Genomic DNA, 23,815 nt, shown 5'->3' on the forward strand with positions numbered 1-23,815 from the left:
CCCCTCCCCCTCTACTTTCCTCACCTCCTCCCCCTCCCCCTCTACTTTCCTCACCTCCTTCTCCCCCCCCCCTCTACTTTCCTCACCTCTTTCCCCTCTCCTCTCCTCTGGCTCCTCCTCTCTTCCTCCTCTACACCTGCTCCTCTACCTGCCTGGTGCTGATGTATGATCCTGCTCCTCTACCTGCCTGGTGCTGATGTATGATCCTGCTCCTCTACCTGCCTGGTGCTGATGTATGATCCTGCTCCTCTACCTGCCTGGTGCTGATGTATGATCCTGCTCCTCTGGTCTGTTATGGTCTGGTCTTGTCAGATGGCCCACCTGGTGCAAGTGAAGTCCCATGGTCTGTCTGGGTCCCAGTCTCTCCACGACCCTGCAGGGGTCACAGCCCTGTCCCCCTCCCCATCCTCCGGCCGCCCCCCCATGCCCCGCCAGAACTCTGACCCTACCTCAGACACCCCTCCTTCTATACCTCTTCCCCGCCTCGCTCCCCCGCTCGACAAACTGGACCGCAGCTCCTGGCTACGAACAGACCTAGACCTACCTCCTAAGGTCTGCATGACAATGTCTGTTTGTTTTTGGCTGGAATACAATGTCTCAGAACTTTTGGGGACCCTTACCTTTGTTTATCTCAAATCACTATGTACAGTTGAAGTCGGAAGTTTATATACACTTAGGATGGAGTCATTAAAACTCATTTTTCAACCACAAATTTCTTGTTAACAAACTATAGTTTTGGCAAGTTGGTTAGGACATCTACTTTGTGAATGATACAAGTAATTTGTCCAACAGTTGTTTACAGACAGATTATTTCACTTAGAATTCACTGTATCACAATTCTAGTGGGTCAGAAGTTTACATACACTAAGTTGACTGTGCCTTTAAACAGCTTGGAAAATTCCAGGAAATAATGTCATGGCTTTAGAAGCTTCTGATAGGCTAGTTGACATCATTTGAGTCAATTGGAGGTGTACCCGTGGATGTATTTCAAGGCCTTCCTTCAAACTCAGTGCCTCTTTGCTTGACATCATGGGGAAAAAATATTAAAATCAGCCAAGACCTCAGAAAAAATTGTAGACCTCCACAAGTCTGGTTCATCCTTGGGAGCAATTTCCAAATGGCTGAAGGTACCACGTTCATCTGTAAAAACAATAGTGCGCAAGTATAAACATAATGGGACCACGCAGCCGTCATACCGCTCAGGAATTAGACGCGTTCTGTCTCTTAGAGATGAACGTACTTTGGTGTGAAAAGTGCAAATAAATCCCAGAACAACAGCAGAGGGCCTTGTGAAGATGTTGGAGGAAACAGGTACAAAAGTATCTATATCCACAGTAAAATGAGTCCTATATCGACATAACCTGAAAGGCCGCTCAGCAAGGAAGAAGCCACTGCTCCACAACCGCCATAAAAAAAGCCAGACTACGGTTTGCAACTGCATATGGGGACAAAGATTGTACTTTTTGGAGAAATGTCCTCTTGTCTGTTGAAACAAAAATAGAACTGTTTGGCCATAATGACCATTATTATGTTTGGATGAAAAAGTGGGAGGCTTCCAAGCCGAAGAACACCATCCCAACCGTGAAGCACGGGGGTGGCAACATCATGTTGTGGGGCTGCTTTGCTGCAGGATGGACTACACAAATATATGGCATCATGAGATAGGAAAATAATGTGGATATATTAAAGCAACATCTCAAGACATCAATCCGGAAGTTCAAGCTTAGTCGCAAATGGGTCTTCACAATGCCCTGACCTCAATCCTATAGAAAATGTATGGGCAAAACCGAAATGGCGTGTGCGAGCAAGCAGCAAGGAGGCCTACAAACCTGGCTCAGTTACACCAGCTCTGTCAGGAGGAATGGGCCAACATTCACCCAACTTATTGTGGGAAGCTTGTGGAAGGCTACCTGAAACGTTTGACTCAAGTTAAATAATTCAAGGCAATGCTACCATATTCTATTTGAGTGTATGTAAACTTCTTAACGGGATCGATATGACAACAGCCAGTGAAAGTGCAGGGCGCCAAATTCAAAACAACAGAAATCTCATTATTAAAATTCCTTAAATACATACATGTATCTTATACCGTTTTAAAGGAAATCTTGTTGTTAATCCCACCACAGTGTCCGATTTCAAATAGGCTTTACAGCGACAGCACCACAAACGATTATGTTAGGTCACCACCAACTCACAGAAAAACACAGCCATTTTTCAAGCCAAAGAGAGGAGTCACAAAAAGCACAAATATAGATAAAATGAATCACTAACCTTTGATGATCTTTATCAGATGACACTCATAGGACTTCATGTTACACAATACATGTATGTTTTGTTTGATAAAGTGTATATTTAAATAAAAAAATCTCAGTATACATTTAGCGTTACGTTCACTAGTTCCAAAAACATCCGGTGATATTGCAGAGAGCCACAATTTTACAGAAATACTCATTATAAATGTTGATGAAAATACAATTGTTAGACATGGAAATATAGATATGCCTCTCCTTAATGCAACCACTGTCAGATTAAAAAAAAAAAATTTGGAAAAAGCAAACCATGCAATCTGAACGGCACTCAGGAAAAAAAAAATATATATATCCGCCATGTTGGAGTCAACAGAAATCCGAAATAACATTATAAATCTTTCCTTACCTTTGATGATCTTCATCAGAATACACTCCCAGGAATCCTAGTTCCACAAATGTTTGATTTGTTCAATAATGTCCATTATTTATGTCCAAGTAGCTACTTTTGTTAGGGTGTTTAGTACACAAATCCAAGCGCTCGTACAGGTCTAGCTGAACGTCGGACGAAAACTTCAAAAAGTTATATTACAGTCGTAGAAACATTTCAAACTAATTATAGAATCAATCTTTAGGATGTTTTTATCATAAATCTTCAATAACGTTCCAACCGGAGAATTCCATTGTCTGTAGAAAAGCCATGGAACGCAGGTTGCTATCATGTGAAATGCTCATGACCAGGACCTGGCTTTCTGCCAGATCACTGACTCAAAGAGCTCTCATCCGGCCCCACATTACAGTAGAAGCCTCATTCAAGTTTCTAAAGACGGTTGACATCTAGTGGAAGCCTTAGGAAGTGCAACATAACCAATATCCCACTGTGTATTCAATAGGGACTACCTGACATGATGACTCCTTGCTGTCCCCATTCCACCTGACCGTGTTGCTGCTCCAGTTTCAACTGTTCTGCCTTATTATTATTCGACCATGCTGGTCATTTATGAACATTTGAACATCTTGGCCATGTTCTGTTATAATCTCCACCCGGCACAGCCAGAAGAGGACTGGCCACCCCACATAGCCTGGTTCCTCTCTAGGTTTCTTCCTAGGTTTTGCCTTTCTAGGGAGTTTTTCCTAGCCACCGTGCTTCTACACCTGCATTGCTTGCTGTTTGGGGTTTTAGGCTGGGTTTCTGTACAGCACTTTGAGATATCAGCTGATGTACGAAGGGCTATATAAATACATTTGATTTGATTTGACCAACCTCAGATTTCCCACTTCCTGTTTGGATTTCTTCTCAGGTTTTTGCCTGCCATATGAGTTATGTTATACTCAGACATCATTCAAACAGTTTTAGAAACTTCAGAGTGTTTTCTATCCAACACTAATAATAATATGCATATATTAGCAACTGGGACTGAGGAGCAGGCTGTTTACTCTGGGCACCTTTCATCCAAGCTACTCAATGCTGCCCCTGTAGCCGTAAGAAGTTAAAATAAAGTGGTGATCCTAACTGACCTAAGACAGGGAATTTTTACTCTGATTAAATGTCAGGAATTGTGAAAAACTGAGTTTAAATGTATATGGCTAAGGTGTATGTGAACTTCCGACTTCAACTGTACATACAGTTTAGCAAACTTAGTTTGCGATTGAGAATACCGTATATGATCTACTCAGACACTCTGTCCCACTTAGAAAAGGTCTAACTGATTGTTATTGGTTCTCTCTCTGTGTGTGTGTGTGTGTGTCTGTGTGTGTTGTTTCTTTTTTTACTATCCTTGTGGGGACTAGAAGTCCTCACAAGGATGGTAAAACAAGTCAAATTCAGACAAGTGGGGACATTTCGCCGGTCCCCACAAGAAAAAGGCTATTTTAGAATTAGGTTCAGGGTTAGTGGTTAAAGAAAACAGGGTTTTGAAGGGGAATCAATTTTTTGGTATTCACAAGGATATTAAAACAAACGTGTGTGTGCAGGTGCCCCAGAGGACCACGTCTATCTCTCCAGCCCTGGTCAGGAAGAACTCTCCTGGGAACGGACCTGCGGGCCTTGCTCCTAAAGCTGGAGCACACCTGATACGGGCCAGGTACACACACATATACTATACACACACTCCATGTTCCTTTGTGAATCAGGCAGTTTAATGTTGTTTGTGTGTGTTGCTGTAGTAACCCAGACCTGCGGAGGACTGATGTCCCAATGGAAACTCCCCTGAAGAGGAAGAGCAGTGGCAGCTCCTCCAGCTCCTCTACCCCTTCCTCCAAGGGGGGCAGCAATGAAAGAGGTACACACACACACCACCACACAGATTCCCATGTGTGTTACTGTAAATGTTTCAACCCTTAACACTCTATACAGTCAGAGAGAAGATGTGATTGGTTGACTATTTAGTGAGCAGAATGTGATTGGTTGACAGGGGCAAATCAAGCGGAGGGTTCTGGGGCATCGGCCCAGGAGACCAAAGAAGAAAACAGAGATGTGACGCTGACACGACCTAGCAGGCCCGCGGTAAGTACAGACACACAGAGAAAAACACAACCCATTCTCTTCTCTGAACTAACCAATACATGTCTCATCTCTCTTTCATCTTCTCTCGTCTCTGTCCCTCCCATATTCCTTTTTTACTTTCTCCCTCTTTCCTCTCTCTGCATTTTTCTCCAACTTCTTTAGAGCTATAAGAGAGCTGTAGATGAGGTTAGTGGCATTTCTCCTCCCCCTTTCTCCATCTCTCCCCTGTTCACCTCCTAGCTCTTTCACTCATTCACCCACTCAGATATTTACTTACTCTCCACCCCCCCATCTAAGGCTGTTGCGGTGACCGTATTACCACCATACCGGCAGTAAAATTGAGTCACGGTAATCTCCTCTTGTGCGCTCAGGACATGCGTTGTTAGTACTGAACTCACTAACGACCATCAGGTCCTAATGGTCTGGTTCTCAGGGCTCTGTTGTCCATCTAACCACTCTGACAGCAATGCTAATGCAACCGAAAATCACATCAAAAATACTTAGCATCAAAACAGCATTGTCCTTTTAAAACTCACTTCATGGTGCCTCCCGAGTGGTGCAGCGGTCTAAGGCGTCACTACAGACCTGCTTGAGGCGTCACTACAGACCCGGGTTCGATCCCAGGCTGTGTCACAACCGTCCGTGACCGGGAGTCCCATAGGGCGGCGCACAATTGGCCCAGGGACATCCGGGCTAGGGGAGGGTTTGGCCTTGGGGGGCTTTACTTGGCTCATCGCGTTCTAACGACTCCTTGTGGCGGGGCGAGCGCCTGCAGGCTGACTTCGATCGTCAGTTGAACAGCACATTGGTGCAGCTGGCTTCCCGGGTTAAGTGGGCAGGTGTTAAGAAGCACGGTTTGGTGGGTCATGTATCGGAGGACGGATGACTCGACCTTCGCCTCTCCCGAGCCCATTGGGAAGTTGCAGCGATGAGACAAGATCGCAATTGGATATCACAAAATTGTTGCGAAAAAGGGGGTAAAAAAAATATATATATATATATATATATATACAGTACCAGTCAAAAGTGTGGACACCTACTCATTCCAGGGTTTTTCTTTATTTTTACTATTTTCTACATAATAGAATAATAGTGAAGACGTCAAAACTATGAAATACTATGAAATAATGACATAATGAAATAATGACAGATTCTTCAAATTGCCTTGATGACAGCGTTGCACACTCTTGGTATTCTCTCAACCAGCTTCATGAGGTAGTCAACTGGAATGCATTTCAATTAACAGGTGTGCCTTGTTAAAAGTTATTTTGTGGAATTTCTTTCCTTAATGCATTTGAGCCAGTCATTTGTGTTGTGACAAGGTAGGGATGCTATACAGAAGATAGCCAGCCCTATTGCACTTGCAAAAACCATAAAGCGCTATGATGAAACTGGCTCTCATTAGGACCGCCACAGGAATGGAAGACCCAGAGTTACTTCTGCTGCAGAGGATAAGTTCATTAGAGTTACCAGACTCAGAAATTGCAGCCCAAATAAATGCTTCACAGAGTTCAAGTTCAGACACATGTCAACAATCAACTGTTCAGAGTAGACTGTGAATCAGGCCTTCATGGTCGAATTGCTGCAAAGAAACCACTACTAAAGGACACAAATAATAAGAAGAGACTTGTTTGGGCCAAGAAACATGAGCAATGGACATTAGACCGGTGGAAATCTGTCCTTTGGTCTGGAGTCCAAATGGGAGATTTTTGTTTCCAACCGTTGTGTCTTTGTGAGACACCGAGTAGGTGAACGGATGATCTCAGCATTTGTGTTTCCCACCGTAAAGCATGGAGGAAGAGGTGTGATGGTGCTTTGCTGGTGACACTGTCAGTGATTTTATTTAGAATTCAAGGCACAATTAAACAACATGGCTACTACAGCATTATGCACCGATATACCATCCCTTCTGATTTGTGCTTAGTGGGACTATAATTTGTTTTTGAACAAGACAATCACCCAACACACCTTCAGGTTGTGTAAGGGCTATTTGACCAAGAAGGAGAGTGATGGAGTGCTGCATCAGATGACCTGGCCTCCGCAATCACCCGACCTCAACCTAATTGAGATGGTTTGGGATGAGTTGGACCGTAGAGTGAAGGAAAATCAGCATATGTTGAGACTCATTCAAGACTGTTGGAAAAGCATTCCAGGTGTAGCTGGTTGAGATAATGCCAAGAGTGTTAAGTTGTCATCATGTCAACTTTGAAGAATCTCAAATATAAAATATATTTTGATTTGTTTAACACTTTTTTGGTTACTATCTGATCCCATATGTGTTATTTCATAGTTTTGAAGTCTTCACAATTATTCTACAATGTAGAAAATAGTAAAAATAAAGAAAAACCCTTGAATGAGTAGGTGTGTCCAAACATTTGACTGGTACTGTACATTAAAAAAAAACTCTTACTGTGATTGATCAATCTGAATAAATTACTTCAAACGGGTTGAAACTGAGTGGAAAAACATTGTCTTTGTGGATGTTGTTTTTAAAAGCCTAACAATGAAATGGACAGAGCTTTCAAAGGTGATGATTAATTCAAAACACCCATACACATATTACAGCTTATGCATAGGCCTATATATGAGCCCAAGCCCAGTAAAATGATTGTTCCCTTATACAAGACATAGTCTTACAAGACATAGCCCCTGTCTGTCTGTGTGGTGCGAGTGTATGTAGCCAGTTGATGTGATAACCTTCTTGTGGTTTCACAGAAATACTTTCCCCCAAAACCTTCTCAATTAAAGGTTAACTGTAAAGTAGGCTTAATTGGAGGAAGTATATCATGAGGAAGTATATAATTTGTATATTATATGTTATTTGCAAACTTTACCATGAAATGATCAGCAGCAGTACAGGACCATTGATAGAGCAGCACATTAGATGGCACATTCCTCAATGGCTAGATGCACAAATTAAGAAGCCAGATGTGCAATTAAAGGGGGATTAGACTCAATCTAAATCTGTTCTTTCAGACACCCAATAAATGGTGTTCTGATGTGATTTAAGCGTTGTTATGGACTCAGAACATCCAATTTCATTGTTTCTCTGCGAGAAATTGTAATTTTGAGAGTAAAATAAAAATATAAAACCAGAAGAAATATAACCAAAAACATAATTTGGGAAAATATGAAACAGATTTTATAGGGCCCCCCCTTAGAGTTGTTTATTAACCATTATTTTACCAGGTCTATTGACAGAAAACAGTGTACAAGAGAATGTAGCGCACTAAGGAGCTGAAGAAGATGTGCAGGGGAGAAGAGTGCCTATTTGAAATCTAGAAAAAAATAAGTAGCTCGCAACATGTTCAATTTTTTAGAAGTAGCTCTCGTGCTACAAAAGGTTGGAGAACCCTAGTCTATCGCGTATTACGCACGGCAGAATTTATATTTTTTTAATTACTGATTGAAGATGTCTTTGGTGCATTATTGGTCTAGCCTATACTCCTAAATTGAACATATTCTAGTTATCGGCTTTGAGTGTGGAATCTATTAGTATGCATACTGGATGGACTGGTTACCTTGTGCTACGCTCCAAACTTTCTATCCATGAGTCTGGGAGAGAACGTATAGGCCTAGACAATGCTTTTAGTTCATTGATTGTGCAGGGCAGCTTACAGTAGCTTGCAGCTTTCAGCCTATAGTGAATATGTATTTAATTTTTAATAGCCTAGTAATAAGGTATTTTCATAATAGATTGACCCATTACCTTTAACTACGAAATATCTCACCATGCGTTTCCATCTCCTCCCCTCTCTCCTTCATTCCGTTCTAGAGTGTGCAGAGAGAGGGGCTGTCAACAGTTTAATAACATATTTTTCTTTGTGAAACATGCCACTATTGATGTTCCCTAACAGATTTCACGTGGTTTCCCAAAAGAAGCACTAGATAGATGCAGGAACAGGGTTGGAGAGCCCATAGTTGCAGGAACAGGGTTGGAGAGCCCATGGCATACAGAACACTAGATAGTTGCAAAACAGGGTTGGAGAGCCCATAGTTTCAGGAACAGGGTTGGAGAGACCATGGCATACATAACACTAGATAGCTGCAGGAACAGGGTTGGAGAGCCCATGGCATACAGAACACTAGATAGCAGCAGGAACAGGCTTGGAGAGCCCATGGCATACAGAACACTAGATAGCGGCAGGAACAGGCTTGGAGAGCCCATGGCATACAGAACACTAGATAGCTGCAGGAACAGGGTTGGAGAGCTCATGGCATACAGAACACTAGATAGTTGCAGGAACAGGGTTGGAGAGCCCATGGCATACAGAACACTAGATAGCTGCAGGAACAGGGTTGGAGAGCCCATGGCATACAGTTTGGGAGGAATATCACTTGTCGCCCAGCGAGAGGCTGCATGCTCCTCAAACAGTGGTTGATGTCTGGAGTGAAATAACCAGAAGAGCCTGCATGATTGAAAAACGAACAGGCGAGAAATCGGCCTCCATTCGCTATTCGAGTGCATACTGTTGTCGTCCTTTTCCCCCCTGTCTTTGTTCCTGCCCATTTCATAATGGGCCATTCTAAATCGAAACCACTTTTACATATTAGTGGAGACAAAATTGAATTGAGAATAGTCTGATGGGTGAAAATATGATCACTTGATGAGAGAACAGCGTGAGCAGCCGGAGGCAAGGAATGGAAGGCAAACTGATTTTTTTTGTAACTTTCTCAAATCATCACTAGCCAGACGCATCATGCAGCCCATATATGTTTTGATTCATAAGATATTCTAAGGTTTGTATCATTCACAAATAAAGTTGGCAAATAACTCTAAATAACGTATAGGACCTGTTTCAAATGATCACTTTTACGCTCAACATAACCACTTCATATGCACACTCGCTCCGGAATGGGAAAACATACTTACTAAAAAATCATATAATATATAATAATGGCACGGGACTTTTAAGCATATCTTGTCTGCTAAATGAACAAGTCTACAGCCTATGGCATGGCGCATAGCCAGATAACATACAGTAGGTCAACTCATATTGTGTTTTTCTGAAATACACTGAACAGAAATATGGATGTAACAGGTCTGTTTCATGAGCTGAAATAAAAGATTTCCGAAATTGTCCATTTTGACCCCCCCCCTTTGTTCAGGGACACATTATTCAATTTCTGTTAGTCACATGTCTGTGGAACTTGTTCAGTTTATGTCTCAGTTGTTGAATCTTATGTTCATACAAATATTTACCACATGTTAAGTTTTCTTAAAATAAACTCAGTTGACAGTGAGAGTTTATCTGTATTCCCAGTCAAAGTGCACCTGTGTAATGATCATGCTGTTTAATCAGCTTCTTGATATGCATCACCTGTCATGTGGATGGAATATCTTGGCAAAGGAGAAATGCTCACTAATAGGGATGTAAACACATTTGTGCATTTATTAGACTTTTAAAAATGTAGATGTTCCAAAGGCACACATCGGTAGCTTGTATACGTGAAGGCCTGGAAATGCTAAACATGTTTGTTAAATAATGGTCAATTAACGTAAGACTGGCAGTCTTTTGCATGACAAACGGCTGGCAAAATGTCATAACCGCCACAGCCTTCTCTCTCTCTCTCTCTCAATCTTTCCCTTGGAGTACAAAGGTTTGTGTATCCCTGCAGTAGTTCTAGCTTCATTCTTACATCTCTCTCTCCCCTTTTCTCTCTCTTATTGCCTCTCTTTCTCACTCTGTCTTTCTCTATTTCTCTCCACCTCCTATCATCCAGGAGGAGTTGGTAAGATATCTATTGATCCCCATGTGCACGCTCATATCCACACTGTCCCCTCTTTTCACATGCACGCCCAGGGCCGGATTAAGAAATCATAGGCCCTGAGGCTTTTTTCCCCTTCCCTGCACACACATAATTTGGTGTAAACAAGTCTGTGCACCAAGATGCAATTCGATGCTTGTTAAATTTACTGTTGAAGAAAAATACCCTTTATAAATAAAGCCATACTAATGTTTGCCATGTGGCATAGGCTATTAATTGAGCAGAGGCATTTTCAGGATTTCCTCAAAAAAATTGGCCTTTTAATTAAAAACGCACTTCATGCAATTCGTCATTTTCATGACAGAAGACATTGACTGAACATGTTTTAATACCACACAAATGACAGAAATGAGTGGCTTCTCCGACACTGACAAACTGAGATCAATCTGGTCTTTAATTCAGACAAACAATAGCCCAGGTCAATGAAGCAACACACAGATTGTACAATATTAGGAGGCAATATACATTACCAGTCAAAAGTTTGGGCACACCAACTCATTCAAGAGTTTTTCTTTATTTTTACTATTTTCTACATTGTTGAATAATAGTGAATACATCAAAACTATGAAATAACACATATTAATTCATTTAGTAACCAAAACAGTGTTAAACAAATCTAAATATATTTTATATTTGAGATTCTTCAAAGTAGCCTTGATGACAGCTTTGCACACACTTGGCATTCTCTCAACCAGCTTCACAAGGAATGCATTTCAATGAACAGGTGTGCTTTGTTAAAAGTGAATTTGTGGAATTTCTTTCCTTAATGCTGTGTGTTGTGACATGGTAGGGGTGGCAGTAGCCTATCTCAAGATAAGCTACTTTGAAAACCAGTGCTGCTGTTAGCTAATGTTTATGTTTATATTGGTTCTACAGACAGACTAGTCATCTTTTTTCAGCAGCAGGCATTTTCTTTCCAAACTGTACATTTTTCCTGCCATTTTATTTTGAAATCTGAAAAAGGCAAACTGACAGCTGCAATCAACCATATAAATATAATCCATAGATGGCAGTTCCCATTCAAGTCAGGACTGGCATCCATTGCTATTGTACCAATGAGTTTAACAGTCAAATTGCCAGGGTAAGGGGTTACAATACCCTTCTATGGATTATATGTCTATGGCCACAACGCAACAAGCTGTAACCTATATTTGGTGTGTATGCTGCCCAAACTGTAGCCTTGCCGACTGTTGGCATACTGGTAACTGTCAAAATAAAGAAAACAACACTTGTGTAAACAAGGGATACAAAGTATATGTTATGGTGTGGGGGGCATGTTCCTGTTATGGTTTAGGTCCACATGTAGAATCGATGCTGAAGCTGTTCTAGCAGCTCGTGGTGACGCAACACCCTTTTATGACACTTTATGTTAATACACTTTGTGTTGGTTTTTCCTTCATTTTGACCAATACCTGTATGTGCTTGTGATAAAGTTAACCACCATTATTAAAAAACAATAAAAAATTCTCTGTTGGCTAAATTATTCTTTCTGATGTATTTTGAACATTGAGAGCGGACTTCTTTGGTTGGATAAAATTACAATAATAAAAACAACGTAATTTCCCTCTTGGGCCCCCACGGGCCTGGGCCAAGGGGCTTCATCCCCGGTAAGCCCCTACATTAATCCGGCCCTGTGCACGCCCCTCTCTCCTCTAGCTCACCTGTTTGGCTCTACCTGTTCCGTGTGACAGGCAGACTGGGGAGCATTGGAGCTGTGTTTCCCCTTAAACAGATAACAAATAACCTCTAACCACTGACCATAAGGGTTGAGTTCCCAGAACCCTAACCCTTCTGTAAGTGACCTTTCTTGACTCCATCCTGACTGAATCCTCATTGTTCCTCACTCACACTCTGAGGAAGGAGTTTAGCCGCTGAAAAATGTTTAAAATGTTGTGCCAATAAAATGTTCCCCATAAATCAAAGCAACTGTTACTGCACCCACGACATGAGTGCTGACCTTTTATAATATCCTCTACTGACCTTTGACCTCCTCACCTCCAGGACCTGACGGCTCTAGCCAAGGAGCTGAGGGAGCTGCGTCAGGGGGAGGAGCCTAATCGCCCGCCCGTCAAGGTGACGGACTACTCCTCATCCAGTGACGAGTCACAGAGTGACGAGGAGGGAGAGGGAGGAAGTAACGACGGCTCTGTGTCTGTCAGCGACATTCCACGCATCATGTGAGTGTGTGTGTGTGTGTGTATTTGCATTTTAACATATGCATTTATTTTATTTTAGCTATGTATCTTAAATCTGTAATATGTAACTTTTTGGCAACCAGACCAAATCCACATAGAAATGTGAGTTATAGATCTGTAATTCCATTGAAAGCAAGTCTAAAAGCTGTAGATCTTTTCTACAGTATCTGCACTATTTGCTTCTTTTACTTTGGGTTTTGTACACCAGTTTCAAACAGTTGAAAATACAATATTGTTGGTTCTGGAAACCATATTTCAGTGGTTTAAATGTGACAATGATTCTCTACACATAAACTTAAATTACTATTAGAATTTTAGCAACCAGGAAATGGCAAAGCGATGTCTGCATAGGGCATCTTTTAGTTTTTTTAAACGTGTGTGTGTGTGTGTTGTCAGGCCGGCTGCGGGGCAGAGTAGTGGTGAGGTGTACGGTGTGATGGGAGGACATAATGATTCTTACGGCAACCGTTCCCAAGACAGCACCCTGATGATGAGAGAGGTCAGTCGCCTTTCACTTTTAACCCCTGACCCCTGGGCTCCGCTCTGCTTGCTTAATACACAACTCAGCATCCTGGCATGCACTCGGCTCTGCGTGTGTCTGTCTGTGTAGAATGAGTCTCTGCATTGTCACCAGCCGTCGCTCAGCTTCTTCAATCCTTTGGGTTTACCCACCTTCCACATCAGCGGCAGAACATCCACCTTAACCACAGACCCAGATGAACCTCCAAACCCTAAACCTCACCTTAACCATTAGATTCCAACCTTAACCTTACCTTAACCACAAATCTAGAATCATCTTACCTTTCCCAAATCCTACCCATCACAAGGAAATAGATTAATCTGAACACAGATCAGTGTGTAGAGTGGCCCTCACTCTCTCTCTGTTCCAGACCTATGGGGACAGGAGGCGGAACTCCGCTCTCGCCGACAGCAACGGTTTCCCCGGAAACGCCAATCTGCCCGATCTGGTGCAGCAAAGCCCTTCCCCCATGGTCTCCCCTGGCGATGGCTCTGGGCGCAGCCACCCCAAAGTAGGTTCACTAGACCCCTACACCCTAACTGCTTATGCCCTTGCACCCTACACCCTTACTTGCTAGCCCTGTAAACACAAGCTCCCTACTCCCTAGCCAGCAGATCCGACCCTCTTGCTTACAGCTGCATTAAGGTCGGACAGGCTTCCTGTGTAGATTAAGAAACCATGGATGGAGCCAGTGCGAGATATGGCTCAGAAACGTAACTCAATCCCGGGATTAGAAATGCATTGTACTCCAAATTGTCCCATTATCCCAACTAGGGCCGACCCCTTTTAGTCGGCTGGTCGATTATTTGGTCGATAGGCTGTTGGCTGACCAAGATTTCTTTAGTCGAGCAGAAAAAATATATAATAATGATCATGGTGTACAAGACACCTGTCTGATTCGCTCTGTGTGGACTGATCCATTGTGGAGGCCGTGGGGATGGTACAGTCCATCGCTTTAAGACATGTGCTACTGAAATTGTATATGGTTATATTACATAAACAATGGTGCAACACTAATAAAAAAAATAACATTATTTTATAACAAATGCGCTTTCTCCCATGTTGGATAGTGGTCGCCGGCAGCGGTTATGAAACACATCAGTGCTCTGTTGAATTGGTGCCTTTTCCTAGACCATTTTGCTATGTGCATAATAGCAAAGTTAACCAGCATATCGGTGTTGAGAACAATGCCGGAGGCAGCAGCAGAATGAGGAGATGACAATACAGCCCTTGCCTTTTTGCCTAAGAAAAGTGAGGAAACCAGAACTTAAGTAGGTCTATAATCAATAGCCTAACTGTTAAATGTGCCTGTCTTTATACATCATCAATATATCTACAAGAGTAAGACAGATCCTGTTTCTCTTGCCTGCTTGAGTGTGTGTTTAATAGCCTACTGATTCCATGAGCACCAAGCTTCACACAGCAATTTCACAAATTCGGCTGTTTTTAACCTTCTCTGTAATAAAGGCTTTACTTTGTTAGAACAGCCTCTCTGGTATTATTTCTCATTTATTTTGTGTTTACACTGTTTCAAATTGTTTGAAAAATAATATTTATAATAATAATAATAATAACTCATATTTTTCTTCATCTCCTTGAATAATTAGCTTAAACAATAAATAAACCGTTCAATTTCGGAAATTGCATTCATGAATGAATGCGACTGTTTAGTCTTTGCTGAAATAAAGGCTTAGCAAAAAAACAACATTTTAACAGACTCTGGTACACTTATACTTTATTTAGTGTTTACATTGTTCCAAATGGTCAGACAAATTCTATTGTAATCTATACAACACGTGTTAGTCACACATAATATGCACGCAGGGCTTGTCACATTTCTAGTCACATTTATTCCACACATCGGAATTCCCCTTTACCTCCTGAGCAACCTGGAAAATATTCCCCTGTTTCAAGTTTATTTGTCACATCCTCTGCATCCATTTTGAGTTGATATGTGTTACGGTGTTCAGAGTTTGTTATAACCAATTTATTGATGTGATTAGGATATGCTATAGGCACGGCCTGCCCACTCATTAGGCAGCAACAACACATCCAACAACAACACAAAACCTCAAATTCTGCCCCAAAACAATGACACTTTCTCTCAACCCAGTGACCTGTGGGCTCTTTTGGTGAGGGCTGATGCCGATCTTTGATTAGCATTGCCCACTTTGTCAAGGGCAGGGACTAAAAGTATTTTGCTTGTTCATTCACAGCGTGCCTCTCCAGGGTGCTGTAGGAGAGACACATCTCTGCAGCGCTGCACCAACGTTCAGTAAAAAAATTATCTAACATAAATCATGTAGCAGATACAGGATATTTGAGGAAAGAGTATCAAATCAAATTGTATTTGTCATATATACATGTTTAGTGCCTTTTCCTAGACCATGTTGCTATGTGCATAATGGTTTGTATATGTCCATTTTTTGACAAGCTGATCATAGTGAAAAATAAAATACTTCTGTATTTCCCGCTGTGTAAACACAATGCAAATAGGCAATAACTCCTAATAAAGTTTGATTGCTGATATTCAGAGCTTAAATAGTCATTGATTGATTAGTTACAGTTACATTGAAAATATATATTTTCAATGCCTGTGAAATCCGTATTTTCAACATCAGGAAAATAAGGATTTTTTGAACCAAAAATGAAACTGATTTCAACGTCCGGAAAATATACCTTTTAAACATACAGAAAATATACCTTTTAAACATACAGAAAATATATCTTTTAAACATACAGAAAATACCTTTTCACCTAAATAGGACAAATTAGCTAGCAAATGCAAGCTAACAAGCTAAATTACCATACATGTTTAATGCTTTTCAACCTGTCCCCGGGGGGACAGTCCAATACTAGTCCGATGCGAACACGGACAGCGCAATAAACACTTTGATGTTCTGTGGTGGTCGCTGCAGCACGGAGGAGAGAGAGACAACGGGTGCCAGTCACAGTAGCAGTCGTTCAATCTTCTCGGAGTAACATTTGGGATAATGGGACAATTCGGAGGACAACGCGTTTCTCGTCCCTGAATTGAGGCACTGTCCGAGCCATATCTCGCACCAGCTCTGTGGTGTCTTAATCTACACAGGAAGCCTGTCCAACCTTAATGCAGCTGTAAGCAAGCGGGTCGGATTTGCTGGCTACCTAGCCCTGTGGCTCTGTGCCCTTGTGCTCTCTCTGCATCCTGTACTAAAACAAACAAAAAAACTCACCCTCTGTCAAGTCTGACTTAGACCTAGACGCTGAGTCTGTCTGGCTCGCGATTAAACCCACTCTAACCTAGTCTAACCCAATCCATAACCATTTCTTCCATATGTTCTCTTCCTTTTTTGCTGGTCACATTCTCTGCTCTCTCTGCATGCTGTGTGTTTGCATGGCAAACCAAGCCTAATGTTGCTCAACACGCTTTCTGCTCTGGCAACCCATAAGTGTATGCTGAAAAGTCTCACCACCTGGCAACCTGTTACCTCAGGACAGAAATTAGGGCCTGGAGTTTTTCTTGTTTAGATGTTCAGGGAAAACTCTGAACCCTACCTATAATGCTCTGAGATCCTGATCCCACCCCTCTCTCTCTGATTTGCAGTATGGCATGGGCAGTGGGAGTGGCTCCAAGTCCTCCTCCTTCACGCCATTTGTTGATCCACGAGTCTACGGAACCTCCCCCACCGATGATGATGATGAAAACTCTGCCTCTGGTGAGTCAGTTATCTTGTCAATCTTCTGTCATCCTTGCTGTAGCTCTTGTTGCCAGTAAATTGCTTAGGAAGGAGGAGGTTGCATGAATGTTGCTCTAAGGTTGTAGTGTTGTGTGAACATACTGTACAGGGTGTCCTGTTGTTGTAAGTTTGAAAGGTTTTGTGAACATTAGTATAATGTTATCCTGTGGTTGCAGCTCTCTTTACAAATGAGCTGCTGCTTCAGGAGCAGGAGCAGGCCAGACTGAACGAGGCCAGAAAGATCAGTGTGGTCAACGTGAACCCGACCAACATACGACCTCATAGCGACACGCCTGAGATACGCAAATACAAGAAGCGCTTCAACTCTGAGATACTGTGTGCTGCTCTCTGGGGTAAGACACTTGAAATGTACGTTATATATGTTTACACACGTGTGTGTGTGTGTGTGTGTGTGTGTGTGTGTGTGTGTGCGTGCGTGTGTGTGTTGGAAGGTGCTTTCTGTGTCCATATATCCATGACTTTTGTATCTATAAGTGTCCATATATCCATGACCTATGAAATCTTGGAATTGTTCTTGACTGCAATGTGATTTGTGGATTCAAATAAAGTATTTAAAATGTGTGTGTGTGTGTCTAGGTGTGAACCTGCTGGTGGGGACAGAGAACGGTCTGATGTTGCTGGACCGCAGTGGTCAGGGGAAGGTGTATAACCTGATCAACCGCCGACGCTTCCAACAGATGGACGTTCTGGAGGGCCTCAACGTCCTGGTCACCATATCTGGTAGGGCTGACTGCAGCAAGACAGCTACTTCAACACAGTTGGACTTGAACAAAGGGTTCTGTGGCCCCGTCGAGTAAGATTTATGGTGTTCTTCTGTTTTTGACTTTGTGGTTTTTAACTGTCTGGCCCCAAAAGGCAGACTTGTGTTTCCTAAAGAGCTGGAGGCCTGTAGCATTGCTCTGTTCAGATTCTATGATCACTCTCAAATAGCCAACAGGCTTAAGACCTTTCCCTCCCTCCCCCTTCCCTTTCCTCTCCTTTCCTCTCTCTCTCTCTCTCTCTCTCCCCCTTCTCCTTTCCCCTCTCTCTCCCTTCTCCTTTCCCTTCTCTCTCCTCTCCCCTTTCCCTTCTCTCTCCCTTCTCCTTTCCCCTCTCTCTCCTCTCCTCTCCCCTCCCCCCTCTCCTCCATTCCCCTCATTCTCCCTTCTCCTTTCCCCTCTCTCTCCTCTCCCCTCTCCTCCTCCAGGGAAGAAGAATAAGCTGCGTGTGTACTACCTGTCCTGGCTGAGGAACAGGATATTACACAACGACCCCGAGGTGGAGAAGAAGCAGGGCTGGGTCACTGTAGGAGAGCTGGAGGGCTGCGTGCACTACAAAGTCGGTATGTGTGTGGACTGGGGGCATGACGTTTAACTCTGGGTGTCTGTGTGTTGCATTAGCCCATTAAGGGGCGGCAGGATAGCCTAGTGGTTAGAGCGTTGGACTAGTAACCGGAAGGTTGCAAGTTCAAACCACCGAGCTGACAAGGTACAATCTGTCGTACTGCCCCCGAACAGGCAGTTAACCCACTGTTCCTAGGCCGTCATTGAAAATAAGAATTTGTTCTTAACTGACTTGCCTAGTTAAATAAAGATTTTAAAAAAAGAAGCTAAAGCCAAGGCATTATCACCGGGTACTAACTAACAAGTGATTGACTATCCTGTGTCTGTGTGTGTGTTTCCAGTGAAGTATGAGAGGATCAAGTTTCTGGTGATCGCTCTGAAGAACTCAGTGGAGATCTACGCCTGGGCACCCAAACCCTACCACAAGTTCATGGCCTTCAAGGTATCTTATTATCTTATTTCCTCCCCTACCAGTGTGTAGCTCCCACCTACTCTCACCTGGGTGATGCCACAACAGCCATTTTGTAGCTCTCTACAGTATCTCTCTCAATAATGTCTATCTTTCTCTCTGTTCCCCACTGTCTTTCTCTCTCTATCTGTCAGTCGTTCACTGACCTACAGCACCGCCCCCAGCTGGTTGACCTGACAGTGGAGGAAGGTCAGAGGTTAAAGGTCATCTATGGCTCCAGCGTTGGGTTTCATGTAATCGATGTCGACTCTGGCAACCCGTATGACATCTACATCCCCTCCCACGTAAGGCTGCGTGTGCATGAGTGTGTATGTGTGTGCGTGCGTGGTCAGAGAAGGACTACTGAACCAGGTAACATCTGATTTCTGCACTCTGGTGGTGAGAAGATGGTTTCCCTCTTAACTACTACCCTTTAAATGGTAACCGTACCTACTGTCTGGCGGTTCTGGTTTCAGGGCTCAAATACCATGACGGTTACCATTTATGTTGTTGAAACCATGACAAGGCTGTTTTGTTGACATTGTGTGTTACCTTGGTGATTGTGTGACTGATGGAGTGGGAGATTCCATTGTTGCAGCAGTTTCTCATCGCACAGGGGGGTGGGGAGCTGGCCACAAGACAAGGAGGGAAAGAAGGGCTAGAAAGAGAGATTTGGAGGTAGAGGAGTTGCGGGGGTCATGTTCTGTGCCAGCCAGGCTGACACCAGCCCCCCACCCCTCCACTGTGTGGTATCTATCGCCCCCGGCAGATTCAGAGTCAGGTGACGCCCCATGCCATCGTGGTGCTGCCGCGGACCGATGGGATGGAGATGCTGCTGTGTTACGAGGACGAGGGCGTCTATGTCAACACCTACGGACGCATCACTAAAGACGTGGTGCTGCAGTGGGGAGAGATGCCTACATCTGTTGGTAGGTCACACACACTATATACACAACTCTCACTGCCACCCTCACAAACACTATGCCTCTCACTGGTTCATAAAATACACCCCTCAATACCTCTCACTAGTCCCTCTCTTTACCTTGGCTACCCCTCTCCCTCACTATTCCGCACAACCATGCACTACCCCTCACTACCCCCCTATACTCCCTCTCTATCCCTGATCCACTAGTACGGCTAGGACTCCTAGTCTTTTCAGCTTACAACCCCAGACTCAACTCCAGCCCCTGCTCCCCATCTCCAGCCCCTGCTCCCCATCTCCAGCCCCTGCTCCCCAGCTCCATCCCCTGCTCCCCAGCTCCATCCCCTGCTCCCCAGCTCCATCCCCTGCTCCCCAGCTCCAGCCCCTGCTCCCCAGCCCCTGCTCCCCAACTCCAGCCCCTGCTCCCCAACTCCAGCCCCTGCTCCCCAACTCCAGCCCCAGCTCCAGCCCCTGCTCCCCAGCTCCAGCCCCTGCTCCCCAACCAGGGCCAGCTCCAGCCCCTGCTCCCCAACCAGGGCCAGCTCCAGCCACCTGCTCCCCAACCAGGGCCAGCTCCAGCCCCTGCTCCCCAACTCCAGCCCCTGCTCCCCAGCTCCAGCCCCTGCTCCCCAACTCCAGCCCCTGCTCCCCAACCAGGGCCAGCTCCAGCCCCTGCTCCCCAACCAGGGCCAGCTCCAGCCCCTGCTCCCCAACTCCAGCCCCTGCTCCCCAACCAGGGCCAGCTCCAGCCACCTGCTCCCCAACCAGGGCCAGCTCCAGCCCCTGCTCCCCAACCAGGGCCAGCTCCAGCCCCTGCTCCCCAACTCCAGCCCCTGGTCCCCAACCAGGGCCAGCTCCAGCCCCTGCTCCCCAACTCCAGCCCCTGCTCCCCAACCAGGGCCAGCTCCAGCCCCTGCTCCCCAACCAGGGCCAGCTCCAGCCCCTGCTCCCCAACCAGGGCCAGAACGAATGAGTTTCTAATGGCGGGCACATTTCTTCACTGGACCTCCTATATGTGCATGCGCTTGCATATTCACCATTTGTTTTAGGAGTGTTATAGTGAAAACCATAGGCAGCTTCAAGGTTGGGGAAGCTACAGTTTATCCTACCATCTCTACCGATCTGCATGCCAGTTATGATTCTTTTTATATGCGCATTTCCGTGGAACAGTTTCATTTCACTAACAACGTTTTTGTCTCTCAAAATCAGTATTACATGGTCAATCATGAATCTGAAGTAAAACAATAAAAAGCTAAAAGTAAAAACTCAACTAAGGCGAGAGCCTCTGCCATATGGGCACATTGATACACTGGCGGCTGAAGAAATGAGAGCATTAAACTCAGAGATCGCCTTCAGGCCAATGCAGTAAGCCTAATCGTCAACTAAGTAAAATACATTGGCCTAAAGTTGACTATTAAACATTTTCGAAAATATTTCTCATTCATCTCTCTACTCCGCCTCTCTGCCTCCCTTTTTAATCTGTCTTGACTTGAGCTATTGCTGGTGAAGTGTAACATTGTATCAAATCATCAACTGGATCCAGCCCCAAGCTGTCTCTAGGGAACGTGCAACATTATATCAACTAACCTATTCCAGGTCTTCAGAGTTTCCTGTGCCATTGAGCTCGGGACAGACAGCTGTTTTTTTATGACATTTCCACTGGGTATATTATTATATATATTTTTTTCATTATTTAATCTTTATTTAACTAGGCAAGTCAGTTAAGGACAAATTCTTATTTACAATGACGGCCTACACCGGCCAAACCCGGACGACCCTGAGCCAATTGTGCACCGCCCTATGGGACTCCCAATCACAGCCGGATGTGATACAGCCTGGAATCGAACCAAGGACTGTAGTGACGCCTCTTGCACTGAGTTGCAGTGCCTTAGACCGCTGGGCCACTTGGGATCCCATGGATAATATGGAATAATCAGATCTAGATATTCTGTTCTTTTACACCGATGCGTGATTATCAAGGCCGGGGGTGTTGAAAAGATTTTTCAAATACTGAGAAACTGTCATTCACAAAAACAGACTTTGTTGACTTACTGTGTGAGGTGAAGAAAAAATGACTGACAAGCTCAGTTTATTAGTGGTGGACGTGGTGAGCTATAACAATCAAAATCAGACATTACCAAATGGGTACTTAACTACTTTTGCACGCAGCAGGCCAGGTAGGCCTACTTCTGAGTGTGCTCAGGCACGTGTGCTCCCTCAACTTTATCAGGAAATAGAAACCAGACACATGCTCATTGCTCACATGGAGCACTCCAAACAAAAACAATTGACAAATCTGGTAATTGTTATTAAATAAACCAAAACTTGTTTCTCACAAGTGTAGCAGGTTGTGAACTCTGTAAACAATGTTTCCTGTCTGATAATGTTTATGGTAAATGACTGTAATTAATACATTAACAGAAATTCATGTAACCAAATGACAGGGGATTAACGGTACATCTACTAGACCTGCTGATGTGTTATGGACAATTACTCAAAAAATAAACAATCAGCGGTCTAAGGCACTGCAGTGCTTGAGGCGTTAGTACATATCCAGGTTCGATCCCGGGCTGTGTCGTAGGCGGCTTTGACCAGGAGACCCATGAGGTGATGCACAATTGGACTGAATGAATGTCTTTCTGTCTGTGCGCGTCTCTGTGAAATAAATTATTAATATTTCAATATTTTATTTGGACGGGCAAGGAGATGCGGTAGGGTGGGCCAGGCCCCCTAAGGCCCGCCCATAACGCCAGACCTGTCTCCAACCCCTGCACTCCAACCCCTGCACTCCAACCCCTGCACTCCAACCCCTGCTCACCAACCCCTGCTCACCAACCCCTGCTCACCAACCCCTGCTCACCAACCCCTGCACTCTAACCCCTGCTCACCAACCCCTGCACACCAACCCCTGCACTCTAACCCCTGCACTCTAACCCCTGCTCTCCAACCCCCGACCAAATACCTCATAGTAGTTTTACATGTAGCATTCCCCTTCCAAATGCAATATAATAACACACAATTGCAACCCATAGATCGACAGTTACAGACACTCTGCATGCTCCTACAAGTGATGCCCCTCGACCTGGACTTCTCACACTCCTTACCCCTAGAGTACTGCCCCTCCTCAGCACAGGGAGGAATGTTTCTGTGTCTGTTTGTCTGCTGCTTTATTATTCATGTTGTTTTTGTGTTGTTTGATTGACAACCAGATGATACTGAAATCTAATGGATATCTACCTGTACATGAATCTACCTGTCTCTCTGGGTCTGGGATCTGTCTACCTGTCTACCTGTCTCTCTGGGTCTGGGATCTGTCTACCTGTCTCTCTGGGTCTGGGATCTGTCTACCTGTCTCTCTGGGTCTATGATCTATCTGCCTGTCTCTCTGGGTCTGGGATCTGTCTACCTGTCTCTCTGGGATCTGTCTACCTGTCTCTCTGGGTCTGGGATCTGTCTACCTGTCTCTCTGGGTCTATGATCTATCTGCCTGTCTCTCTGGGTCTGGGATCTGTCTACCTGTCTCTCTGGGTCTGGGATCTGTCTACCTGTCTCTCTGGGTCTGGGATCTGTCTACCCGTCTCTCTGGGTCTATGATCTGTCTCTCCGGGTCTAGGATCTGTCTACCTGACTCTCTGGGTCTGTCTGTCTCTCCAGGTCTAGGATCTACAGTTGAAGTCGGAAGTTTACATACACTTAAGTTGGAGTCATTAAAACTTGTTTTTCAACCAGTCCACAAATTTCTTGTTAACAAACTATAGTTTTGGCAAGTTGGTTAGGACATCTACTTTGTGCATGACACAAGTAATTTTTCCAACAGTTGTTTACAGACTGATTATTTCACTTATAATTCACTGTATCACAATTCCAGTGGGTCAGAAGTTTACATACACTAAGTTGACTGTGCCTTTAAACAGCTTGGAAAATTCCAGAAAATTATGTCATGGCTTTAGAAGCTTCTGATAGGCTAATTGACATCAAATGAGTCAGTTGGAGGTGTACCTGTGGATGTATTTCAAGGCCTTCCTTCAAACTCAGTGCCTCTTTGCTTGACATCATGGAAAAATCAAAAGAAATCAGCAAAGACCTCAGAAAAAAATGTAAGACCTCCACAAGTCTGTTTCATCCTTGGAAGAAATTTCCAAATGCC

At 44.0% G+C, this 23,815-nt stretch overlaps 1 protein-coding gene across 13 annotated transcripts in view; it reads left to right on the top strand.

Moving 5' to 3' along the window:
* Nucleotides 1-23,815, top strand: part of LOC110536565 (TRAF2 and NCK-interacting protein kinase) — a 54,700-nt gene that overhangs the window by 26,882 nt on the left and 4,003 nt on the right. For 7 of the 13 annotated variants that reach the window (XM_036935059.1, XM_036935060.1, XM_036935063.1 and 4 more), the window contains 15 exons: nt 313-552; nt 4,221-4,330; nt 4,413-4,528; nt 4,661-4,752; nt 4,915-4,938; nt 12,523-12,698; nt 13,113-13,215; nt 13,607-13,747; nt 16,823-16,934; nt 17,132-17,308; nt 17,553-17,696; nt 18,163-18,297; nt 18,640-18,740; nt 18,902-19,051; nt 19,516-19,675. In XM_036935059.1, the coding sequence (XP_036790954.1) occupies nt 313-552; nt 4,221-4,330; nt 4,413-4,528; nt 4,661-4,752; nt 4,915-4,938; nt 12,523-12,698; nt 13,113-13,215; nt 13,607-13,747; nt 16,823-16,934; nt 17,132-17,308; nt 17,553-17,696; nt 18,163-18,297; nt 18,640-18,740; nt 18,902-19,051; nt 19,516-19,675 (1,981 nt within the window). The remainder of the gene's footprint in view (nt 1-312; nt 553-4,220; nt 4,331-4,412; nt 4,529-4,660; nt 4,753-4,914; nt 4,939-12,522; nt 12,699-13,112; nt 13,216-13,606; nt 13,748-16,822; nt 16,935-17,131; nt 17,309-17,552; nt 17,697-18,162; nt 18,298-18,639; nt 18,741-18,901; nt 19,052-19,515; nt 19,676-23,815) is intronic. The other 6 variants (XM_036935061.1, XM_036935070.1, XM_036935071.1 and 3 more) reach the window with 4 other exon arrangements.

This window comes from Oncorhynchus mykiss, chromosome 11 (genome assembly GCF_013265735.2).
Source record: "Oncorhynchus mykiss isolate Arlee chromosome 11, USDA_OmykA_1.1, whole genome shotgun sequence".
NCBI classification, from domain to species: Eukaryota; Metazoa; Chordata; class Actinopteri; order Salmoniformes; family Salmonidae; genus Oncorhynchus; species Oncorhynchus mykiss.